Source organism: Malaclemys terrapin, chromosome 24 (genome assembly GCF_027887155.1).
Source record: "Malaclemys terrapin pileata isolate rMalTer1 chromosome 24, rMalTer1.hap1, whole genome shotgun sequence".
NCBI classification, from domain to species: Eukaryota; Metazoa; Chordata; order Testudines; family Emydidae; genus Malaclemys; species Malaclemys terrapin.
In genome coordinates this window covers 17,408,393-17,425,203 of record NC_071528.1, presented here as the reverse complement: position 1 = coordinate 17,425,203, position 16,811 = coordinate 17,408,393, and the positions used below count along the sequence as shown (strand labels likewise).

Genomic DNA, 16,811 nt, shown 5'->3' with positions numbered 1-16,811 from the left:
TGGTTTGATTTACTCACGGTCATTGCACAAGAATGTGAGTGATGAGGACAACTCAGTGCAATCCACCTGCCTGCAATGCTTTTAAACAAACGAAGACCTGCACAGGGCTAATCACCTCCAGCCTTGTGAGTCCATCATCTCTCTCTTCCTAGGAGAAGTTTTTAAGAGTTAATATTTTTGCTCTTTGGGTGATCATAGCTTTTGCTCAGGGCATCAGTCCCTTGGTCAATATAAGCTGCAATGAACGGTTAGATCTGAGGTGTCGCTATGACCTGAGCCAGGAGAGGAAAGGTCAGTGTGAGGTGAGACGAATGAGGCTTGCTGCATGTGTTGAAACCCACCATTAAAAAAAACATGGTTTTAACAATTGTCCTCTCCCATCATATCCACAGAAAATGCTGAACCCATCAGTAAAATGTGCTCAGAGTGTGGTGCTGGCTGGGACTCACAGGCAGAAGTTTCAGTTGCTTTGTAAAGTTCTAAAATGTCTTCGTGTCCCATGCTGTGCTAGCAGTGCTGAACATTCCCAACTCCAAGCCATGCAGCAGTGCTGGAGCAGGAGTGGGCCTCCCAGGGCAAACAGCTTCATAGCACAGATGTCACTGCCGCCAAAGATGTTCTGATCCGATAACTTTGTTGATACTAACTCTAGTGAGAAGTATCTAAATGTAATAGATTTAATCTGCAAAGAGGCCCTGGTCTTGTGTAATCATCCTGCCTGCTGGAGATGGCAGAGACTTTCTGGCAAGTCAGAGTCGCCCCTCTGAATATTTCCTGCTGATAGACAAGTTTCCATTTTCTCTTAAATCAAAAAGGCAGAATAACGGGTCTTTGGTTTTTGCCCTTATAGATTGTTCCCATAGATAAGAGATGTAAAAGCTGCAAAAAAGACCTTATTTTGTGTGAAAGAAAAACCTAAGATTATTTCTGTAAGAAGTGGACATGGCTCTTTACAATACAAAGAGGGGAAGCCAAACAAAATACAGAATTCCCGCCCCAAAGACCTTGCAGGGGAAAAGGCAAAAGCCAATACATTGGAGAAGAACCCCAGATTGGCCAATGCTTCCACCCTCTTGATTTCTTTTACTACTGCTGACATATATATTCTTTCAAACTCTGCCCAGATAGTAGTAAGATTCCCACAAAGTGTGTTTGTTTTAATACAAACTTCTCTCATCTTTATGGGAAATACAGAGCAATAACCAAGCAACCGAGGCAATTTGTCCTTAGCAGGCAAAGCTGAGACTGTTGATCTGCACACAGAGAGAGTTCAAACTTGCCTCTCTGAGGTGCTACTGCCTTGCTCACCATAAGACTGATTTTTCCCAAGTGTCTGTGGATACAATCAGGCTGTAGAGCAGTAGGAATATACCACCATCCACCTGACTAGGATGGTGACGGTGACTGTGAAACGCTCAGGGAAATTAGAGAGGCTACAAAAACAGAAAACCCATTAATAATGGGTTATTTCCCCATATTGGCTGGTAACTGTCACCCCAGGGTGGCATGCAGAGACAACATTTCTAGACACCATTAATGACTGCTTCTTGAAGCAGCTAGTCCTGGAACCCACAAAGAGAGAGGACATTCCTGATTTAGTCCAAAGTGGAGCAAATGATCTGGTCCCAGAGGTGAATGTAGATGAACCACACAGCAATAGTGACCATAATATAATTAAATTTTACATTCCGGGGGGGAGGGGGGATACCAAAGAAACGCATCACAGTAGCATTTAATTTCAAAAAGTGGAACTACAGAAAAATGAGGCAGCTAGTTAAAGGGAAATTAACAGGAACAGTTAAAAGAGTGATATGCCTGCAAGCTCCATGGAAACTATTTAAAAACACCATAACAGAGGCCCAAAGTATATGTATACCTGTCACGTGTCCACTCACCACTTGCAGTGCCTTCTGCTGGCCATCCTGGGAATTAGCTCTGCCAGGCATGCGCTCCTCCTCCAATGGCATCTTCCCTCGTATTGTCTCTCTCTACAGCCCCACTCACTCCCGGACCTACCATCTTCTCTTCAGGGCATTGCCCTCCAGTCAGGTCACTAAGGTCCTCCCTTTCCAGGGAATTTACAGTCTTTCCAGACCTGCTGGCTGGCATCTCCAATGCTCTTGCCACACCCCAGTTGCCGGTAGGAGAACCCAGGCCTGTCTTCTACACTGGGTTCCAGCCCTGGGACCATATAACAAGCAACTACAGTCCATGTATAGTCCTACTCCTTGCTGCTGTTACCCTGGGCTTCTTCCTACTTATTTAGCTTCCCCCCATCCAGGTTTGCCAGCCTCCAACTCCCTCCAGAGAGTGGCTACAGTCTACTTTCCTGCAGTCTTTCCCAGTGGCAGCCCCGTGTGCAGCCAGCAACATACAGGCTTTATACAGGCCCTGCCTGCTCCTGCACAGTGAGCCTGTTCCTTTAACGAGGGCATTCAATCTACTAGGTTAATTGGGCCATCGGGCCTCCATTAACCCCTTACACTCCTGTGTGGAGTGTACACCCCATCACAATACCCCAAGTTAAAAAAATTTAAAAAAGGACCAAAAAACTACCCTGGCTAAACAGAGGAGATTTGAGTCAAAAAGACATCCTTTAAAAATAGGAAGTCAAATCCTACAGAGGAAAACAAAAAGGAGCATAAACTCTGGCAACTCAAATGTAAAAGTATAATTGGGCAGGACAAAAAAGAATATGAAGAGCAACTAGCAAAATACACAAAAACTAACAGCAAAAACAGTTTTAAGTACATCAGAAGCAGGAAGCCTGCCAAACGATCAGTGGAATCAGTGGATGATCAAAGTGCTAAAGGAGCACTCAAGGAAGACAAGGCTGTTATGGAGAAGCTAAATGAATTCTCTGTATCAGTCTTCACTGTAGAGGATGTGAAGGAGATTCCCACACCTGAGCCATTCTTTTTAGGTGCCAAATCTGAAGAACTGTCCCAGACTCAGAGGGGTAGCCGTGTTAGTCTGGATCTGTAAAAAGCGACTAAGAGTCCTGTGGCACCTTATAGACTAAGAGATGTATTGAAGCATAAGCTTTCGTGGGTGAATACCCACTTTGTCAGACGCATTATAGGGGGGTCATGCGTCTGACGAAGTGGGTATTCACCTACGAAAGCTTATGCTCCAATACATCTCTTAGTCTATAAGGTGCCACAGGACTCTTTGTCGCTTGTCCCAGATTGAGGTGTCAGTAGATGATGTTGTGGAACAAATTGGTAAATTAAACAGTAATAAGTCACCAGGACCAGATTGTATTCACCCAAGAGTTCTGAAGGAACTCAAATATGAAATTGCAGAACTACTAACTGTGGTATGTAACCTATTGCTTAAATCAGCTCTGGACCAGATGATTGGAGGGAAGCTAATGTACTGCCTATTTTTAAAAAAGGCTACAGAGGCAACCCTGGCAATTAATGTCCACGAAAAACGCATCACGGATCGTGAAATCTAGTCTCCCTCATGAAATCTGGTCTTTTGTGTACTTTTACCCTATACTATAGAGATTTCATGGGGAAAACCAGCATTTCTCAAACAGAAGGTCCTGACCCAAAAGGCGGTGCAGAGGGTTGCAAGGTTATTATAGGGGGGTCATGGTATTGCCACCTTTACATCTGTTCTGCCTTCAGAGCTATGTGGCTCGCGAGCAGCAGCTGCTGGCCAGGTGCCCAGCTCTGAAGGTAGCACCCTGCCAGGAGCAGCGCAGAAGTAAGGGTGGCAATGCTGGGAGACCCCCCTACAATAATCTTACAACCCTCCCCCCAACACCCTTTTCGGTCAGAACTCTTACAACTGCAACACGATGAAATTTCAGATTTAAATATATGAAATTTATGATTTTTAAAAGTCCATTTTCAAAATGGACTGTGAATTTGGTAGTGCCCTACCTATCTCCTTTCGAAACCTCTGAGCAGACTCTGCTCGTTCAACCTCGCAGCCTCTCTCTCACATACACTCAACCTGGTTCAGACGACTCCTACAAAACAGCCCAATTTGGGGTTCTTAAGGAGGACAAATAAGATCTCAGGCCCCAGCATTCATTTCCCTGCAGGGTGCAATGCAATGGTGCCACCTGGTGCATGGCCTCCAAGTCACAGGGAGCAACTGCACAGCTTGGAGTGGAGAGACATCTGCTCTGTCAGCCTCGGACAGAGCTCATCTCCCTGGAACCTTTGGGATGCCCAATGCATGGCTCAGTGAGAGGAAGCCCCCTCTGCCACTGCATGCACTGCTCAATTCTGATGAAATTTTGTCTGTCTCCAGTGCTGAGCCTGTGGCACCTTTCACTGTGTTTACTTTGAAGGCTGATTAAAAAAAAACACATTAATTGTAGGAGTCTCTGTCTTTTTCACATGTGGGGGTGAAGGGTGAGTTCTTGCAGGGTTTCCATTCCAAGTGCCTCTCTCCTCATTCCAGTTGCCAAGCACTCTTCCTTTTCAGGGAGCCATACCCAAGGAATAAGGGGCTGGGACTCCAGTTCCTGGGAACCTGCCTCTCTGATGCACAGAATCTAGTCTAAACCTGTTTCTTCCTGTCTCCTCTGACATTTCACTGGCAGCTTGGGCAGAATCTCTCTTCAAATGGCTTATCTTCCTCCTGCTCTCAATAACCTGAATGGAAGAATGCTGCCCCACCTCACTGCTGGGCTTCTCCTTGCATTGGCCTCCTCTTTCAGCGTGTCTGAGGTCTTCATTTCAGGAATTTATTTTGCCTAGTCAGCCTGTCCTACTGCAGCTGCAAGGGAGCTGGAAACAGGCAAGTGACTTACACTAGGAAACACGTGGCAAACCTGACTGTACATGTCAGTCTTCTCCCTTTGTGCCTGTAACACTCCCTAGAGCACATGATCCAGGCACCAAAAATCAGCAGAGAAACGGACTCCACAGCTGGGAGAGGGGTGCACTGGTATCAGAGACTCCGACACGAACCATGAGAACAAACCAGCTCATCAAATACACTTTGTTTGTCTCCTGTTACCTCTTCTGGGTGAGTCTGAGCAGAGCTGGGGCTGCCACGCCCAGGGTGGGGCTGCCACTGGCTGGGCAGCAAGATCACTGCTTGCAGGGAAACCCACTTTCAAAGTCGTCCCAGTGAAGAGTCAGTCTGGCCAGTTGTGATACTAGGGCCCTGTGGTGAGGATGGCAGGGTGCAGGTCCCTTGTAAATTGCTAATCTGCCCTCTGGTATCCCTTCATTGGGGCTCCCCTTGGACAGGCTGCAAGTCCTGCTTCTCTTCTCTGGCTGGGCAAATGTCTCCTGCTCCCAGAATTAGGTGCTGTTGGGGATTTTTCCTCTTGCAAAATGATGAGTTTGTCTCTGATTCTTCCTCCCTAGGTGGCCAGTGGGCTCATGGTTGCAGTTGGCATTTATGCCAAACTCTCTAAAGAAGCAAGTAAGTACCATTTCCTGTCCCTCCATAAATTACCAAGCTGGAGTTTAGATAAAGCTAACGAAGTGACTGCAGGGTAATTGTGCAGTCATTGCTCTCTTCCCAGTACAGCGTGGAGATGAGCTTTGTGGCCCATCTCTGATTGGCAGTTTTCAAATCACCCTCCGCCATCGTTCCTGTATGTCACTCCCACATGGTGGTGCAGGGCGTTGCCCAATCTTTTTGATAGATCTACAAGGGTGAGAAGGATTATTAATAACCACGTACATTTGTCATCCCCAAAGACTGCTGAATGTTCAAATGGATCAAATAAGGCGGTGCAGCCTAATGAATGCCTGAGAACTCTGGAAAGTAAACTCATGAGGGAGCTCAGCTCCTTCCACCAATGTCATGAACCTGAGGCTTCGTTGCTTCACAGTTTCAACGCTGGGGAATAAACCTCCAAGCACAAATTCCCCCTCCCTTCAATGTGCCATTTGTACTTGCTGAGCACTAGCTATGTGCTTGGTGCTGTACAGACCATAGAGACAAATATGGACTCTGCCCGGAAGGGTTTACAGTCCAAGGTGACAAATGTGTTCATCAATTAAACATGTGGACCCAGGCCACCTTGTAGTGCAGAATTTTATTTGGTGAGTGTTTTGTAATCCCGTAGCTCTGTGATGAGGTGTGGCTAAAACTGACGAGTGCAGGGAGGAAATGTGTTTCAAAGGGAGGGTTGGGGCTTGCCCTGGAAGGCTGGTATGTGGAACTTGTCCAGCTCAGTGTTCTTCTGTGAGCTCTGTATCCATTCTTGATACTCCGAGGGGAAGAGGAAGGAGCAGGATTTGGCTTGCGCAAATTTCTTACTTTGCCTTGTTTTTCAATTTCTGCCAGGTGCTGTGGATTCGCTGCTCGCTGATCCCTCGCTGATCCTGCTTACGGTGGGGATCCTGATGTTTGGCATCACCTTTGTGGGGTGTACAGGAGCCTTGCGTGACCTGCCTGTGCTGCTGAAAATTGTAAGGAGAGGCTAGTGGGAGGCTTTCTTCTATCTGATAGGGATCCCTATGTCTTGGGCTGCCCTTACTAGGCAACTTCCTGCCTAAAGAGAGTGCCTCAAAGAGTGGAGTGTGAACCTGCTCCACCTGCATTAGAAGATCAATTTTTGTCAGTCCCTTAAGTGGGTGCTGAAGGGGGGCACTGGAAGTACTAGCATGTTACTGAGCTAGTGGGAAAATAGCTCACCAACTGCATGAACAGCAAGGAAAAAGAAAAAAAACAGTGAATTCCTGACCACACTAAAGGCTGCACTGCCATCGTGACTCATAACTTCTGATCCCCACCTGTCTCTTTGGCTGCACATCCAAGCAAAAAGATCTGGTGGCTTGTGCCAGTCCTGTCACCTTTTAATGTGGCCTGTTTTTCACATTTGCACCAATGTTTTGCCATTTACACTATTTGTCCCAAGTCGAAGGGCTGTTTATAATATTTGCCTATCAGAATCCACAGTTATTGCCTTTATAGGAATTTTGCAGAGAGTTTGCAAATGTAACATTCCTCCAGGTGTTGGTATGAGGTTATCTAGGGGATAATTTCATTGCGGAGTGTCTGGAGGCACAGGCATGCTACAGCAGTGCAATGCAAGAAAGCGTGTGTGATATGTTTACTTGTGAGACTAGAGACTAAGGTGCCACAAGTACTCCTGTTCTTCTTTTTGCGGATACAGACTAACACGGCTGTTACTCTGAAACTTGTGATATGTTTGGAGACTGCATGTTTCTTGTAGCTAATAGAATCCAATGTGGCTGGAAGAGGTTTAGGGTGTGTTCTTTTCATTTGCAAATAACAAAAATTCCCCCTTGACAGGATTTAACATTTCCCAGTAATACAAAAGGAAAGGTTCCTTCTCAGGTGTCAGCTAATGTTTATCACTATAGCTGGGTAAATACTGGCCCCCACCAAACAGTGTCTTGGAATATTGGCTTCAATTTTAAAATATACTTGCTCTGGGGTCCTTGTGTGCTTCTGAGCTGACCTTCTGAGCCCTCAAGTCACACTCAGCAACATTTGGGTGAACAAATTTCAAAATGGCCTGTGTGAAGATCTGTGTAGGAAGAGCACTCCGTAAGAGTTATATTTATGCAACTGGAGAACAGAAACAACCCCATCTGCCTTATGTGACCACACTCCAACTGAATTTTGAATGCTGGGAATCAAATGCGCAGACTCAACATGATAAATTCACAGAGTAAAAAAAAAATTTCACAACTTGTCAAATAAACCTGAGGAAATTGCTGACTGCAGCAAAGCAGCAAAAACTCACCAAAGAAATGGTTTGCTAACATAGTAAAGCAGAGAAGAATTCATTTCCCTGCGCTGGTTCCTCTTCCCAAAGGGAGACTTAACCATGCTAATGAAAAGATGGCATTTAAACTAGACAGGACAAAACACTGGAGAATAGACTGTAGGGAACAACAACCAGCCCCAGTGATGGGCTAACCACACTTGGCACATACCTAACCTAGCACTTTGCAACTTCAAAGCACAGCCAGGAGGTGAGTGTTATTAGCTGACCTCATAGGTCTTTTACATCCCTAATAATTAAGATTCCATGACAGGGGCACTCTTAAAGACAAGTGGTAGCCATGTTAGTCTGCATCAGCAAAAACGAGTCCTTGTGGCACCTTAGAGACTAAGGCCTGGTCTACACTGGGGGGAGAGATCGATCTAAGTTACGTAACTTCAGCTACGTGAATAATGTAGCTGAAGTCGACGTACTTAGATCGACTTACCGTGGTGTCTTCACCGTGGTGAGTCAACTGCTGCTGCTCCCCCGACAACTCCGCCTGCGCCTCTCGTGGCGGTGGAGTACAGGAGTCGATGGGAGAGCGCTTGGGGATCGATTTATCATGTCTAGACTAGACGCAATAAATCGACCCCTGCTGGATCGATCGCTGCCCGCCGGTGGGTAGTGTAGCCATAATCTAAGTCTCCTTCCAAGCAGCTAACATGGATTTATGGCTCATTATAACAATGTATAATGCACTAACTTCTTGTCCTATGATAACAGAGGTGTGAACTGCCCACTTCACCTTGAATGACCTCTTACAACATGTAATTCCTTATGCTAAACAACCTGTTCCACCTTGTATTTAGCTGTGACACTCTGAGTACATTTCCCAGTCATGAAGAAGAGCTCTGTGTAAGCTCGAAAACTCGTCTCTTTCACCAGTAGAAGTTGGTCCAATAAAAGATCTTACCTCACCCACCTTGTTGGGACCAACACAGCTACAGCATTACAAAAAGCAGCTAGTAGGGCAGTCACAATGGCAGCAAGGTCAGAGTATGTCTCCCAGCCTAGGCTGACAGATTTGGGCGAGCAGAGGTTGCACTGGAGGCTGCAATTTCAAAGTGCTGTCTCTAACACTATCTTTAAAACACTAGTGCAAGCCCCATTAGCCCTAATCTGGGCTGGGAGGCTTGCTCCAAAATGCTGACCTGACTGTGGAGTCAGTGCCTGTTCCATTAGCACAGGCAATCTCAGCTCCATCACCACTGCTATAGCAGAGGTAGTGGGGCATTTTTGTCTGAAACATTCTAATCATTTTCTTCTAGCCTCACCTGCAAATAAAGCATGGAGGATTGTGGGAAAACCAGCCAGGGGAAATTCTGTTCTAGCCCATGGTGTATTCCTCAGCTGGGACTTATAGGCAGGGGATTTGACTCTCTCCAGTACATTCGGGTAGTGATATTTACCAGCAGTACTACCATTTAGCTATGATGGGGAGCCCTATCTTGTAATAACACTGGTATCCAGGTGGTTGCCTGGAAGTTCTCACATTCAGCCCTCCTTCTGCAAGGAGGGCTGGGACCTAGAAAAATGGTAGTGTAGTGCAGGCAGGAGACAGCCTTTTATGCATAATCAGGCCTGGTCTCTCCAAGGGGCTGGTAATTTAAACAGTTCCCCTGCTCAGCCAGGTCTTAGGCTTGTCCCCTGTGTTCTCTGCAGTGTTTCAGCTGCTGTGTCCTCTTGTAGAATCTGGAACTAGATTTTCCAAGCCTTCCTGCACAGGGCGTATTTCTGGAGTTTCCAGGGATTGTCTTGTGTGTAACAGGTCTTAAGCAGGCCCCAGTGCCTTGGGGCCCCCCAAGATACAATATTACTGAAGGGGAAATGCTGGTTCATTGCACCTGACAGCTGATTTCCTCTGGACTGTTGGAGGTGGAGGATGATCTCATTGGATGTCTGGGTACGAGTATTAACACACATACACAGCAGGGTGAATGTACATGACACATCATAGACACAGCCCCAGCCCCACAGGGCTCTTGCATCGATGCTGGTGGGGGGAACTGGTTGCTCTACAGGTTGTTCTGATGATCTCACCCCTTCATTTTTCAGTTTGCCTGGATTTTACTGATCATTCTCATTCTCCAGATCGTGGCTGCTGTCCTGGGATTTCTCTTCTCTGGCATGGTAACTGCAAAGCCAACTCCAAAGCTGGCTGACACTTTGCTGAATTAGACAGTTGCATTTGGCAACATAATTGCATGAGCACAGATCTAGAAGTCAGTAACACCCTATGTAGCCTTGGGCAAGTCTCTGCCCCTCCCTGCCTCAGTTTCTCCTTTGGAAGATGGGAACATTAATACTTCCTCTACCTACCTGACTGTGCAGTTGTCAAGATTAATCAGGTAACATCTGAATGCACAGTGTAGTGTGCTATATATATGCAGAGTATTTATCCTCTGGCTGCCAACAGGGATGCAGATCAACCTTCTCCATCTGCACTTTTTGGGAGGCGAATGGGGAAAAAGGCAGTCACTTGGGTTTAACTTGCATTTGTCCCTGTGACATGCTCAGATTAGGGGTGCCTCCGAGAGGCCAGATGCCAGAGACAAGACTTGGGCCCAAAGTGCAAGAAATGGAAGACAAGGGGAGCTTCTGAAAGTCAATGAATCTGCCTGGTAGATGCTGACAACTGCACTGTCTGTGTGTGTTGCAGGTGTTGGAGAAAGCAGCATTTCTGATGGGAAAAGCTATCTCCGGTTATAGGGATGACCTAGATTTACAGAACCTTATTGATTATATACAGAAAAAGGTAATTTAAAAACACCTCTCAGATTTGTATCATGCTTTGCTGTTCAATTATTTCAGTGAAGGCAAATGGCCAAACATACTCTGTCTCAGATCCTCAGTCAGTGCTGGGATCTCAGTGCCAGCATTAGACCCTCACATACACAGGGAGCCTAACGCCAGGTCCCTGATAGCCAGCTTCCCATTGTCTTGCCAGGCCCTGTGCTCAAGTCAGTGTTTTCTCCACTCCTCAAACCACAGAAAGAAGAATGGTCTCCATTTATTTTTTTCTGTCCACGGCAGCAGCTGTGACTTTCACCAGGGCAGTTGGAAACAGAGTGAAATTCACCATTGGCCAATTTAGGGAAACCCATTTTTGCTCCCTGTTTGCACCACAAGACACAGTTGCTTCTCCCTCCCAAATTGGATTCCTAAAGTCCCCTGAAAGTCTGTGAATACCCATGAGAGAGATAAGAGAAAGATGGTTGAGTCAACCGTGTCTCCTGTTCAAGCCGCTGCTCAGACACTGGTAATCTGAGGAGGCTGTGGGGCAGTTTAACTAGATTCCAAAGATTACAGTTCTCCCTTTCTGGATTGTAGGGGGTCTTCTGGGCAGTTTATTCCTACCCGTGGGTAACTTATCTCACAGCTATTCTCAGAACTCCTGTCTGTACAGTCCCATGCACACTTGGGCCCTGTGTAAACGAGCAGCTACCCCAGGGTCCTCCTTTCTGTTTCACTCTCTCAGTTTGAGTGCTGTGGGGTGCATTCCTACAAGGACTGGTCCCAGAATATTTACTTTGAGTGCCAAGACTCCAACCCAAGCCTGGAACGCTGTGCTGTGCCTTTCTCCTGCTGCATCCAAAAAGATCAAGAGGCAGCCATTACTGTAAGTCAAATCTGGCCACATTTTTGTGGTTAAAATTTTTTTCTTTAGGTTTTTATTTTAAAAAAATTTCCACTGCAGCACGTGGTTGGGAGCTAAGGACACACATTAAAATAAAGCCAAAGAGATCAAGTAGGAAAGTATCAGAGGTACTTTGCATTATATAACATTTCATGTCAGGATCTCAATGCAGTTTGCAAGGTCAGGTCAGTATCATTATCGCCACTGGGTTAGGGAAACTGAGGCACAGAAAGGCGATGTGACTTTACTTAGACTATACAGTGAGTCTGTGGAAGACTCAGAACAGAACTCACATCTCCCAATTCCAAATCCCTTGTACTAACCATTTAACATGCTGTTTGTCTGTAACATAGCTGGCTAGACCACCAAGAACAAAGCAGTGTTCTGTTCTGGTTGTTTGATTGGGCCCATCACTATGTATCAGAATCACAGGACTGGAAGAGACCTCGAGAGGTCATCTAGTCCAGTCCCCTGCACTCATGGCAGGACTAAGTATTAACTAGCCCAGGGGTGGCTCCGGAGCCACATGCAGCTCTTCAGAAGTTAATATGCAGCTCCTTGTATAGGCACCGACTCCGGAGCTGGAGCTACAGGCGCCAACTTTCCAATGTGCCAGGGGATGCTCACTGCTCAACCCCTGGCTCTGCCACAGGCCCTGCCCCCACTGATTGGGAGGAAGGGGGAGATGCTGATCGGTGGGGCTGCCGGTGGGCGGGAGGGGTATGACGTGGGGGAGCTGCTGACGTATTACTGTAGCTCTTTGGCAATGTACATTGGTAAATTCTGGCTCCATCTCAGGCTCAAGTTGGCCACCCCTGAGCTAGACCATCCCTGCTAGATATTTGTATCAGGACACCTGTCCCCTCCCTCTCCTCTCAGGGTCAGGCATGCAGTGACTACTTCAGGGGGGAAAGAGCAGATCCTGTTCCTCACTCACTAAACTCTTACTGGCTCTTCTCTCCCTGCAGAGTGTTCTCAACACCATGTGTGGCTATGGGACCCAGAACCTGAGATCATGGAAAGCAGAAAGTCTGATATACATTGAGGGCTGCTTGGAAAAGATTGTTGGCTGGGGGCAGAGAAACCTGCTGCTTGTTGCAGGGATAGCAATAGGACTCTTTTTCTTGGAGGTAACTGAGGCTGTAACAGCGTTAAGACTACGTCTGTATTAGAAAAGTGCATCAGTTTAACTAAATCCATTAAAAACTAATCAAGTTAAACCAGTGCAAACTCTCAAGAGCAATGCACTTAAACTGATTTAAGCTAAATTAACATAAGCAAAGGTTAAGTTGGTAACTTACTAATTGCAAGCTATCAAGCGTGTTGATGCAAACTACCTCCATGTATAGAAATGCATCTATATTAGGAGTTTGCATTGATTTAATTAAATTTATTTTAAAATAAATGTGGTTAAACCAGTGCATTTTTCTAGTATAAACAAAGCCAAGAATCTGCTTGGCTAGCTCTATGAATGATAACCACTCCCCTCCATACAAAGTTTTCAAACTTGGGTGGCAAACGTTAACAGAAGAGTCTGCAGAAAAGAAGAATGAGGGGGGATTTGATAGCTGCTTTCAACTACCTGAAAGGGGGTTCCAAAGAGGCTGGATCTAGACTGTTCTCAGTGGTACCAGATGACAGAACAAGGAGTAATGGTCTCAAGTTGCAGTAGGGGAGGTTTAGGTTGGCTATTAGGAAAAACATTTTCACTGGGAGGGTGGTGAAGCACTGGAATGCGTTACCTAGGGAGGTGGTGAAATCTCCTTCCTTGGAGGTTTTTAAGGCCCGGCTTGACAAAGCCCTGGCTGGGATGATTTAGTTGGTGTTGGTCCTGCTTTGAGCAGGGAGTTGGACTAGATGACCTCCTGAGGTCCCTTCCAACCCTGATATTCTATGATTCTAACATCTAAATCCATAGTTAGATACACAGTACTAATAATATAGTGACATATGAACAATAATGCTTAGGCACCTAAACAAGTAGCCTGAGTTTCACAGGTGCTGAACTCCTGCAGCAACCATGAAAGTCAGTGGGGGGGACAGTCCTTGGCATCAGAAACTTGGGTTTTGTCTAGAGGGTAAATTACAGGATTTTGTGGTCCCTTCCCTGCATTTCCCCTGCTCTCAGCCCTCAGGGATGTTGCTTTCAGGTGTCAGTGAATCCAGCCCTAGTGACTTCCTTTTCCCTTCCAGATTCTCGTGTTTTCCATGGCCGTGATGCTCATTTACCAGATTGACTTTATCATACAGAAACGGAAAAGCACAAGGAGGAGAGGCCCCAAAAAATAAGTCTGTTGCTCCCATCAAGAGCCCAGCATGGTCTCTATTGCCACTGGTGCGGGCTGTGTAGAAGGAACAGACTGAGATCTCAGTCGAAACACTGTGAATACCCCAGAGGGTGCCAGGGCCCATGCCCCAGGTGAATGAACAGACACTGGAAAGCATTTTCTGTGCATATGAGGCAGAGGCAACTGCTGCTTGGAAAGGACCCTTGCTGCCTGATGGGATCATCTGATGGGTCTCTCACTCTCTCCTCCCGCACTGTTTTATTACCATGGACATTTGCACAATACCAAATCTTTCTTTTTTGAGATTCCTGATGTTTATTCTCCATCTGTGGTCAGAGTCCTCTGGTTGCTTTAGCAATCACTTTGGAGGACAGGATTACAATTGAAAAGAAACTTGACAAATTGGAGAATTGGTCAGAAATCAACAAGGTGAAATTCAGTAAAGACAAGTGCAAAGCACTACACTTAGGAAGAAAAAAGTCAAATGCATAATTACAAAATGGGGAATAACTGGTTAGGTGTTAGTGCTGCTGAAAAGGATCTGGGAGTTATAGCAAATAACATGAGCCAACAATGTGATGCAGTTGCAAAAAATGCTAATATCACTTCGGGATATTGTAACAGAGTTCCCAGAGGGCCAGGTGGATAGCCCACCCAGTTTCCAGCCTTGCCTCCCTGCAGGAAGGCCTTTCAGTCCAGTTCCTAACCCTTAGCTTTATCTCAGGGTTTTCAATGTCCTTGCCCTGTCCTTACTAGAGGGGGAGTGGGGTGGAAATGAGCCTTACACTCCTCCTGCAGCAAAGGCAGTTGGTAGGGGAGCCCGGTCCCTCCCACTCTACCAGGCTCTTACCCAGGGTCCTATGAGTGCCAACAGTGTCCAGCACCCTGGAATGCCCTCCACTTTGCCCCTGGGCCATTTCCTACCATCCATCCCCACATGCCTTCAAGTCCTATATAAGATAATAAAAGAAAATGAAAAGACAACTAAACCTTCAGCCCAAACTAGGCTCAGCAGGTAGGCTGCTTTGGCACCCTTGTTCAGGAGCCCACAGGGTAGGTCTGTCTTCCTCCCCAGCCTCCCTCTTCTGAGCTAAGTTGTTCTCTTTATGTTTTAAAGTGCCTCTCCAGTTGGAGCATGCTCTGCAGGTCTGGAGTGGTGGTGCTTCCTTTAACCCCTTCAGGCCCAGTGTGAGCTTTGTACACTCCATCACAGGTACATTAACAGGAGTGTTGTTTGTAAGACACAGGAGGTAATTGTCCCATTCTATTCAGCACTGGTGGGGCCTCAGCTGGAGTACCGTGTCCAATTCTGGGTGCCACACTTTAGGAAAGATGTGGATAAATTGGAGAAAGGCCAGAGGAGAGCAACAAAAATGATAAAAGGTTTAGTAAATCTGATTATGAGGAAAAGTTAAAAAAACTGGATATGTTTAGTCTTGAGAAAGATGGTGGAGGGGGATCTGATGACAGTCTTCTAATGTGTTAAAGGCTGTTATAAAGAGGATGGTGATCAACTGTTCTCCATGTCCACTGAAGGTAGGACAAGAAGAAATGGGCTTAATTGCAGCTAGGGAGATATTACGGGAAACTTTCTAACTCTAAAGAGAGTTAAGCTCTGGAGCAGGCTTCCAAGGGAAGTTGTGGAATCCCTGTCATTGGAGGTTTTTAAGAATAGGTTGGACAAACGACCATCAGGGATGGGCTAGCTTTACTTGGTCCTCCCTCAGTTCAAGGGGCTGGACTAGAAGACCTATCAAGGTCCTTTTCAGGCCTACATTTCTATGATTGTGATAGCACACTCAGGGGGCTTTGATCACAGTGGGGCGATTAGCAATTGCTGCAGGGAAATTGTGAATCTGTTTACAAGTACCAGTCCCTTGTAATAACTAATGGGGAATGTGCCAAAGGGACAGAATTGTTTCATAATAAAGATTTCCCCCATTTTCCATGAGGTGCCAGTTCTTTGGAGTTTTAAAGCCACAAAGTCCCTGCCATTGGAGGCTACTGGCTAGTGCAGTCCCTGGGGGATTTGTATCACAGGCTCTGTGTTCAGCTATATTTGCATGTACTGTAACTATACAAGTATCAGAAGGGTAGCCGTGTTAGTCTGGATCTGTAAAAAGCAATGAAGAGTCCTGTGGCATCTTATAGACTAACAGACGTATTGGAGCATAAGCTTTCGTGGGTGAATACCCACTTCGTCAGGCGCATGCCAGTGCCCTGTCCGGATGCGCCTGATGAAGTGGGTATTCACCCACGAAAGCTTATGCTCCAATACGTCTGTTAGTCTATAAGGTGCCGCAGGACTCTTTGTCGCTTGTAACTATATGTTATTGCCAGGAATGGTTTCTTGAAGAGCTGAACCTTTAGGATTGTATTTTTTGTTTTGTCCTGGTGCTAAAGGGTCCAATCATGTTAAGAGCATCCAGCTCCCATTCCCTGAGCACTCCTCACCTTTTATGATTACAAACCCAAACTTTTTTTGGTGGGAGGGCGATGGAACCAAACACCTTTTGCATCCGAAAACTACCAGTTTCCTTCAGCAGCAATTACAACTTTCCAGGCTCAAGAAAATTTGGGAGCCTCTACTGGGTGATGCTGCCATAGACTGAGAACTTCTAGCTGGCAGTTATTGGAAATATGACACATTTGCTTGGAGTGAAGGAGTCTGTTTGCTGCTAACTCCAGCTTGTGAGAGTTTATCGGCAGGGCGTTTTCCTCCTCACTGTACCCCATGGACTGTTGAAATGTGCAATTGGGAGTGACCCTGTGCAAGGCCAGTTCTCTCACAGTCTGACAAGTATGTGAACAAGCAGATTGCATTCTGTACAGTATAATCCAAACTGTAAGAGTCATCTTGTGCCACTGGAGTCCAGCTGTCATATCACTTTCCAAAATAAAATCATTATTTTTTTATCCTGGTCATTGTCAACATTGCATGGTCAGTTAGTTCTTGTATAATAACTTTTTCTTATCAGCTTCCCCTGTGAGCTGCGTCTGTCCTCCCTGTAGTTTACTTGGAGTCACATCACAGACTTCAGAGGTCACTGTACAGGTGTAAATATTGACTGGGAATATTTTATTAGGTCACCCTTTTACACATTGACAAAAGACTAGTGCAGACAGGGCTTGGGTGTATTCCCCCATGTCAAAACCTGCTATG

The 16,811-nt window shown here is 46.1% G+C and overlaps 1 protein-coding gene and 1 long non-coding RNA gene across 2 annotated transcripts in view; one reads left to right on the top strand and one right to left on the bottom strand.

Moving 5' to 3' along the window:
• LOC128828602 (uncharacterized) overlaps window positions 1-16,811 on the bottom strand; it is a 59,603-nt gene that overhangs the window by 13,341 nt on the left and 29,451 nt on the right. The gene's annotated exons all lie outside the window — the stretch shown is intronic.
• LOC128828600 (tetraspanin-33-like) lies at window positions 4,786-15,812 on the top strand. Its single transcript, XM_054013372.1, has 8 exons — window positions 4,786-4,992; window positions 5,340-5,397; window positions 6,271-6,395; window positions 9,779-9,853; window positions 10,383-10,478; window positions 11,202-11,342; window positions 12,329-12,490; window positions 13,554-15,812. Exons 1-8 carry the CDS (start codon window positions 4,936-4,938, stop codon window positions 13,647-13,649), a joined length of 810 nt encoding a protein of 269 aa, XP_053869347.1. The 5' UTR covers window positions 4,786-4,935; the 3' UTR covers window positions 13,650-15,812.